The sequence below is a fragment of the Erinaceus europaeus genome, chromosome 1 (assembly GCF_950295315.1).
Source record: "Erinaceus europaeus chromosome 1, mEriEur2.1, whole genome shotgun sequence".
Lineage (NCBI taxonomy): Eukaryota > Metazoa > Chordata > Mammalia > Eulipotyphla > Erinaceidae > Erinaceus > Erinaceus europaeus.
This window is the reverse complement of record NC_080162.1, coordinates 9,810,687-9,819,125: the sequence shown is the minus strand read 5'-3', so window position 1 is coordinate 9,819,125 and position 8,439 is coordinate 9,810,687. Positions and strand designations below refer to the sequence as shown.

The 8,439-nt window shown below is 51.3% G+C and overlaps 1 protein-coding gene across 3 annotated transcripts in view; it reads left to right on the top strand.

Moving 5' to 3' along the window:
• Positions 1–671: 671 nt before the first annotated feature.
• IPMK (inositol polyphosphate multikinase) overlaps positions 672–8,439 on the top strand; it is a 50,441-nt gene continuing 42,673 nt past the window's right edge. For 2 of the 3 annotated variants that reach the window (XM_060190758.1, XM_016194512.2), the window contains exon 1: positions 672–1,163. In XM_060190758.1, coding sequence (XP_060046741.1) covers positions 1,001–1,163 — 163 coding nt within the window. In that variant the 5' untranslated portion in view covers positions 672–1,000. The remainder of the gene's footprint in view (positions 1,164–8,439) is intronic. The other variant, XM_060190788.1, reaches the window with a different exon arrangement.

The window sequence follows — 8,439 nt, the reverse complement described above, 5'->3', positions numbered from 1 at the left end:
GCGAAGCGGAAGTTTTGAGGCGAGGGGCAGGGATTGTTTTGGAGATTGTTTTGATGGTGCGTCTCTTGAACTGTTCCCTCCCCCCCAATATTTTATCTACTTTAAGGAGAGAGATACAGAGAGACTGAGACCGGAGCACTGCTCAGCTCTGGCTCCCGGCAGTTGCTAGGGACTGAACCCCGGATCTCAAGGCTTCAGGCCCGAGAGCCTTTGGCGTCATAACCACTAGGCTGTCGTCCCCAGGCCCAGAAACTTGTTGTTTTTTTCTCTCGTGTCTGTGCAGGGGAGTCGGACGGAGAGGCGAATGCATCCTGGAGGGATGACCGCCGCAGCTCGCCCTCCCTGCACGCACACGCACACCCGCGAGCTGCCAGAGACCCGGCGGCTCGGAGTCCTCCGCAAGCACAGCCCGGCGCCCGGGATAAACCGAGGCACCGCTGCACCGGGTGCCACGGCCGCGCCGGCCCGGGAGCAGCGAGCCCCGAGCTCGGCCGCCTGCAGGTCGCGGTCGCCGCCGCCGCCGCGGGGGGCCCCGGCGCGCGGGCTCCGCGCATGCTCAGTAGCGGCGGCGGCCGCCGCAGGGCGCCCAGTCGGAAGCTCGCGGCGGCGGCAACCGCGGCCGTGCGGGCGGCGCCGGCGAGCGCGCGGCCGCGGAGGGGACTGGAGGACGGCGGGAGGGGGAGGGGGCGGGGGCGCGGGAGGTGGGGCCGCCGTCGCCGTCAAGGCCCCTGGGAGCGCGGGGCGCCGCCGCAGCCGCCGCTCGTCGGCCGGCCGCTGTGTCTCCGGGGCCGAGGCGGGAGTCGGGCCGGGGGAGCGCGCCCCGCGCCGCCGTCCGCGGGCATCATGCGCCCCGTCCCCGGGTCTCGGCGGGCGCCCGCCGCGGGGACCCCCGGGCCTCCGGGCCGCCGGGCGTGAGGGACCCCGCGCTCCCCGCTTCTCCGCGCCCCGGGGGGACCGGGCTCCTGACGCTCCCCGCCGCGACCGGTCGCCGATCTCCGTTATGGCAACGCGGCCGCCGCCGGCCGTCCGGGTGGAGGCGCCCGCAGCCCAGGACGCCCCCGGGGGGACCCCGCGCTGCGCGGGCGGCGGGCTGCGCTTCCTCAACGGCTGCGTGCCGCTGTCGCATCAGGTGGCCGGGCACATGTACGGCAAGGACAAAGTGGGTGAGTGGGCGCTGCCGCCGGCGCGGGACAAACCCGGGACCCCCGACCCCGGCCGCCATCCCCGGGACCCTCCCCCGGGACCCCCAACCCTGGGCCGCCATCCCCGGGACCCCCGACCCCGGGACCCCCAACACGGGACCCCCAACCCCGGGCCGCCATCCCCGGGACCCCCAACCCTGGGCCGCCATCCCCGGGACCCCCAACCCCGGGACCCCCAACCCTAGGCCGCCATCCCCGGGAGCCCCGACCCCGGGACCCCCAACCCGGGACCCCCAACCCCGGGCCGCCATTCCCGGGACCCCCAACCCTGGGCCGCCATCCCCGGGACCCCCAACCCCGGGACAGGCCGCCATCCCCGGGACCCACCCCCGGGACCCCCAACCCTGGGCCGCCATCCCCGGGACCCCCGACCCCGGGCCGCCATCCCCGGGACCCCCAACCCGGGACCCCCGACCCCGGGCCGCCATCCCCGGGACCCCCGACCCCGGGACCCCCAACCCCGGGCCCCCCAACTCCGGGCCGCCATCCCCGGGACCCCCGACCCCGGGACCCCCAACCCCGGACCCTCCCCGGGACCCCCAACCCCGGGCCGCCATCTCCGGGACCCCCAGGCCGGGCCCCCCCTCCCCCGAAGCCCCTTCCTCTGGGTCCCCCCTCCTCCAGGAACCCTCCCCGGGACCCCCGACCCCCAACCCAGGGTTCCTTCCCCCCGGGATTCCTACCTCAGGTCCCCCCGCCCCCTGGACCCCCCAGCCCTGAAACCCCTCCCCCTGGGAGTCCCCCCCCAGAACCCCCAACCCAAGGTTCTTTCCCCCGGGACCCCCACCCCAGCGTCCCCCCCACCCTCCTCCTGGGCCCGGGCCGTACCGCGGGGGCTGCGGGAGCTGGGGGTGCGGGGGTGCCCGCCCCGGGTGGGTGTCGACCCGAGATGGCGTTGTGGGTGGGTGAAAAATAAGGAACTTCATTTTTTTTTTTTGTTGTTGCTGGACGGGGAAGTCGATGGTCCCTCGAGTCAGTTTATTCTAGGCGGGTGGCGATTGCAACAGCAGAGCAAGGAAATGCACAGGATGCTCGTCGAAGGCTGTTTGTTTGTTTGTTTATTTATTTTCCCCTTTTTCTTTCCTGGGTGCAGCTGCATAGCTGGAGGGGGGAGGAATAAAACAAAAACAAAAACAAAAACCAAACAAGATTTTGTGTTTTTCCTCTTCTTCCCCTTCTTTTTCTTCTCCTCCTCATTCTTCTCCTCCTCCTTCTCCTCCTCCTCCTCCTCCTCCTCCTCCTCCTCCTCCTCTTCCTTCTCCTTCTCCTCCTCCTCCTCCTTCTTCTCCTCCTTCTCCTTCTCCTCCTTCTTCCTCCCCACTTTCAGATTTTGAAAGCTTGTCTCGATTTCTCCGGGATCTGTCTTGTCTCCCCCCCCCCAGCTGCTGCTCCTCCACCCGGTGACACCCCCGCAGGCGCCTTGTCTCTTATCTCTGGGATTTCTTCTCCGGGAGGCGTGGTTCCCGGAAAGCAGAAACTGGGATTCTCGGTAGGAAGTAAACCCCCGCTGGTAGGCTAGGATGCTACACAGACCGGGGCGGGCAGCCATTGCTTATTATTATTATTATTATTAATGTGGGCGGTTGAACCTAGGAGTGCTGAAACCAAAACAAACAAATTAAAAAAAATAGAAAGAATTTAGTTAATGCCAAATTAGAATAGAATTTAGTTAATGCCAAATTAGAATAGTGATTAGGGCAAAGGAGAACAACATAAATAAAGGTTATGCAAAGAAATTCTCATGCCTGATGCTCAGGGGTTCCCAGGTTCTTGCATCTTTTATTTTTTTTTTATTGTATTTTAGTTTTTAAATTTTTATTATTTATTTACTTGTTTGTTGGGTAGAGGCAGCCAGAAGTTGAGAGGCAAAGGAAGGGGGTGATAGAGAGGGAGAGAGAGAGACACCTGCAGCCCTGATCCACTGCTTATGGAGCTCCTCCCCTCGGGTGGAGACTGGGGGCTTGAACCTGGGTCCTTGTGCACTGCAGTGTGTGCACTTAACCAGGTGTGCCACCACCCAGCCCCTTATTTTCTTTTATAATGTTCTTGAGTTCCATCCTCATTATTATTATTATTGTATTTACTGGATAGAGACAGCCAGAAATCAAGAAGGAAGTGGGTAATAGTCACCATCAGCCCTGCTTCACCACTCACAAAGCTTTAGCCCTGCAGGCTCGAACCCAGGTCCTTGTGGACTGTAACCTGCACTCAGCCAGGTCCGCCACTGCCCAATCCCTGATTCTTGCATCTTTTTAGACTTATCTTGGCCTGCGAGCTCATAAACCGTTTTAAAACACAGTGCATGCATTTTCCCACCCTCACCCCCCCATTCCCTTCCCTTCTTGGTGACGTTCAGTTTCCAAATGGCGTTTTGTTTCGTCTTTCTCACTAAGCCGCTTCCTTGGGCCACGGTTCTGTGGGGAAGCTGATGGGTGTGAAAAATGTGGGTCTCAGACCTGGAAGCTACTGGAAGGTGGTTTGGTTTGTTCTGTAATAAGATGGTTCGTGGGTAGTTTGGTGAGAGGATGTTGGCATGTTTTAGGGAAGCTAGCTGAGTCCAACCCTGTCTCAAACAAACAAACAAACAAACAAACAAAAACATTGAAAGTCACACAAGTACTATGTTTTAGAATTAGGAATCCAGGGCAGGGGTAGTCTGGGGTTGCGGTTCTATCTCCCACACCACCATAAACCAGAGCTGAGCAGTGCTCTGGTGGGGGAAAAAAAACCCAGATGAATAGAATTAGGAATCCAAAGGTCCTGCCTTGGAACACCCACAGCACCCCCAACGCACACGCACACACACAATTGTGCTTGCAGGTAACACTTAACAAAATTTAAAAATGAGTGAGTACTCATTTGGATGTATGTTTGTTATTTTTACTGAGAAGAGCATTTCCCAATACCTTCAGCTTTACTTTTCTCTTGTTGAAAGATGTTAAATGATAGTGTGGGTTGTGTGCCGCTCCCCCTTCCCACGATTTTCTTGAGTTTAGAGAACAAATCTGTTTACCCCTAGTATCCTTGTCTGTAGTCTGTGACTCAGTAACTCTTGGGAAATATAGGAGTTAAAATGAAGTCATCTCAGTAATACCAGATAAGAAATCAAGGAAACCAAGATTGGCTCAGGTGGTGTGTGTGTGTGTGTGTGTGGGGGGGGAATTTCTGTCGTATACTTACTGACTAATGTTAACTGTTGAAAGAATATTTTCAAATATTCTAGAGCCCAGAAAAGTTTTCCCAAGGGTCCTTAGAAATTGATTTATATGAATAGCATTTACTCTTGCTATTATTATTTAATGCCAGCATACAGGTACTCTTACTGATGATTGTCAGCATTCTGTAACTACCGTTCGGACGAGTATTGAATACCCAGTCACCTATCTGGTGTGATACCTTTGACTGATTACAAGTGTGCCCTGGAAGTGAATAGAAACTACCTCGTGGGGCTTGGGTCACAGCATAATGTTTATGCGAAAAGACTAATAGCCAAGGCTCTGAGGATGTCCGGGTTCAGTCCTCAGCCTCACCAGTGCTCTGCCACTTCTCTCTCTCTTTATACTAAGATAAAATAACAAAACATTGTGGACAGTGTCTGAAAATTTATCACCCAGATTACTTAAAGCATCAGTTTAACTGGTAGAGGAAAGTACTCCTTAATTTAATTTATTGCTGCATTCAACTTAAAATAAACTACTTTTCAGTCTTTTAATATTTTTTTTACCGAGGGACTCTGTCAGCAGAGCACAGTGCCTTAGACATTGTTCTAGCAACCTGATAGGTATTTGCTGAATTAAATTCTCAGTTATTTACAGTCTTGTGAGCGTGTTAGTGAGAGGACACCTGACTGTTGATAACATTGCCTGTTCATAAAATGGATGACAAGATGATTAGTAACGCAAAGTTCAAGAATTTATCGTGTTGCTCCATGATCATGAGTCACTTATAGTTGTAAAATACATCTCTGTCAAACTTTGGTCACTGTCCACTGACATTCTTAATAATGTTGTCTTTACCCACTTATTTTTCTGTTGTTAAGAATTTTTTTTACATGAGAGCAGGTGGTGGGGCACGTGATTAAGTGCATATATATATATATCACCATGTGCAAGGACCCGGGTTCGAGCCCCTGCTCCCCACGTACTGGGGGATGCTTTGTGAATGGTGAAGCGGGTCTGAGCGTGTCTGTATCTCTCTCTTCTTTTCTACCTCCCCCTCCCTCTCAGTTTCTCTCGGTCCTGTCAAAAATAGACTTTTTTTGGTACTGTCTTTGGTACTGCTAGAATTTTTCACTTTAGAATTCCTGTCATATCAGTTTCCGTAAATGAACTGTTGCTTCATCAAATTAAAAATTAAAAACATAGAACCAATAGTAAAAGGTGCAGGAAAAGATATCTTGTTGGGAGTCAGGCGATAGTGCAGCCAGTTAAACGCAAGGACCAGCGCAAGGATCCCCCGGCTCCCCACCTGCAGGGGAGTCGCTCACAGGCGGTGAAGCAGGTCTGCAGGTGTCTGTCTTTCTCTCCCCCTCTGTCTTTCCCTCCTCTCTCCATTTCTCTCTTTCCTATCCATTAACAACAACAATAATAACCACAACAATAAAACAAGGGCAACAAAAGGGAATAAATAAAATTTAAAAAGATATCTTGTATTCAGTTAAGAGTGTTAGAATGTCAAGGTTGTATTTTTAGGTTCACTGAAATCATTTCGTCAAAGTGTATTTAAATCTTAGGTGTAGAGATGCGAAGTTGGTTTTATTTTTTTATTATTGTAAAAGTAGGACGTTGCATTAGGAGAAGAGTTTAAGCAGGGGAATGGAGACTTTCGTCCAGTTTGCCCTCTGTGAGGCAGCTACTTCCTGTGCATCTTTGCAGACTTTTCAGGACGGGGACAGACACACATACACACACACACACACACACACACACACACACACACACTCAGACACCCCCCACACACACACACAGACACACACACACACCCACCCACACACACACACACACACACACACTCAGCCACACAGACACACAGACACACCCATACCCCCAGACACACACACACACTCAGACACACAGACACACCCATACCCCCAGACACACACACACACACACACACTCAGACACCCCCCCCCACACACACACACTCAGACACACACAGACACACACACACACACACACACTCAGACACACACACTCAGACACACACACAGACACACACACACACACACTCAGACACACACACTCACACACACACACAGACACACACACACACACCCCCACCCCCACCCGCCCACCTGGATTTTCTGCCGACTGAAGGGTTAGCGACTTAGTGCTTTCAGTCTTGCGCAGTAGGCCTATCCTTTTGTGTTTCTGATGCATTTCTTTTGAAAAACTGTTTGGTTCTACCGTGTTACGGCATCATAATTTATTCCTCTGCTAGTGGATTTTTAGAATTTCACCACTCACAATACCTGTTATAAGTAATGTATTAAACATTATGGGCACTTGTAAAACAAGTTTTTGGTAACGACAGAGACCACTAGGAAAGCTTCCTTTAGTCCCTGTGGGGCCGGGCTTGAACCTGGGGGCACACGTGGCAAAGCAGAGCTCTGTCCCCGTGAGCAGTGGGAGCAGTTTCACAGGCCCTGAGTGCCTTTGTATATGGGAAATTTTCACAAAAATAGAAATGCTGCCAATCTGTATAAATTCCCAATGCTAAGTAAAATTACCATGAGAGTATTCTTATTTTTTAATTCCTCCTTTTTTAATTGTCTTTATTTATTGCATAGAGACTGCCAGAAATTGAGAGGGAAGGGGGTGATAGGGAGAAAGACAGAGAGACACCTGCAGCCCTACTGCGCCACTCGTGAGGCTTTCCGCCTGCAGGGGGGACTGGGGACACGAACCTGGGTTTTTGTGCTTTGTGACATGTGTGCTCAGCTAGGTGCGTGCGCCACCACCCAACCCGTATTTTTCTGTTTTTAATATATGCCATTATTTTCCTTTAAAAGTTCTTAGTTTTAAACAAATGGTTGAAAAGTGATCTCTGTATCTTTTTAAAAAGTCATGTTTTGGGAGCCGGGCGGTAGTGCAGCGGGTTAAGCACACATGGTGAAAAGCGCCAAGGACCAGCCTAAAGATCCCGGTTTGAGTCCCCGGCTCCCCACCTGCAGGGGAGTCACTTCACAGGCGGTGAAGCAGGTCTGCAGGTCTGTCTTTCTCTCCCCCTCTCTGTCTTCCCCTCCTCTCTCCATTTCTCTCTGTCCTATCCAACAACAATGACAACTACAACAATAAAGACAACAAAAGAAAATAAAAATTTTTTTTTTAAAAAAGAAAAAAAGTCATGTTTTATTTTAATGAGAGAGATAGGATTCATGGAGATTGAGCAGAACATTGCTTAGCTCTGGTTTATGATGGTGCAGTGCAGAATTGAACCTGAGACTTGGAAACTTCAGGCATGAAAGGTAGTTTGTGCTATCTCCCCCAGTCCTGTTTTTTTTTTTTTTTTTTTAAAGAATTTATGTATTTATTCATGAGAAAGATAGTAGAAGAGAAAGAACCAGCCATCACTCTGGTACATGTGCTGCCGGGGATCGAACTCAGGACCTCATGCTCGAGAGTCTAGTTCCTTAGCCACTGCGCCACCTCCCGGACCACAAGTCCAGGTTTTTGTATCTTGATGTAATTTAGGATACAAAGGTGAACAGTCAAGGAGAGAAGGTTATAAACTGATATTGCTGGGGGTTGGGGGGATGGACTGCTAAGTATTTAGATTTATTGATCTATTAGATCTTTGAAACTAACTGATTTAAAAGTACTCCAGGCTTTCAGAGAAATGGTGAGGATATAGAGAATGTCACATTTTGCCTGTTTAAGTTGATTAGCTCTATGTATGCTTTTCTCTGAATTATTTGAGAATAGGTTGATATGTATGATAATATTCTGGTTTGTATGCCCTAAGAATGTCTGTAGTATGTATGGTAAATGCAACACTGATACAGCACTTTAGTCAGTGTTGTGATGATGTAATAATTTTATGGCATTTATTTTTCTTCATACAGGGTTGCATTTAGTTATGTCTTAGTCTCTGTTGATTTTAATCCATACAGTTCTTGGTTAAGGGATTATTGTTTGGGAACATAAAGCCAGTTCCTTTTTTTTAATGTTTATTTTTTTATTGTGTAGGGACAGAAACTGAGAGGGGAGAAGAGAGACAGAAAAACACGCGCAGCCCA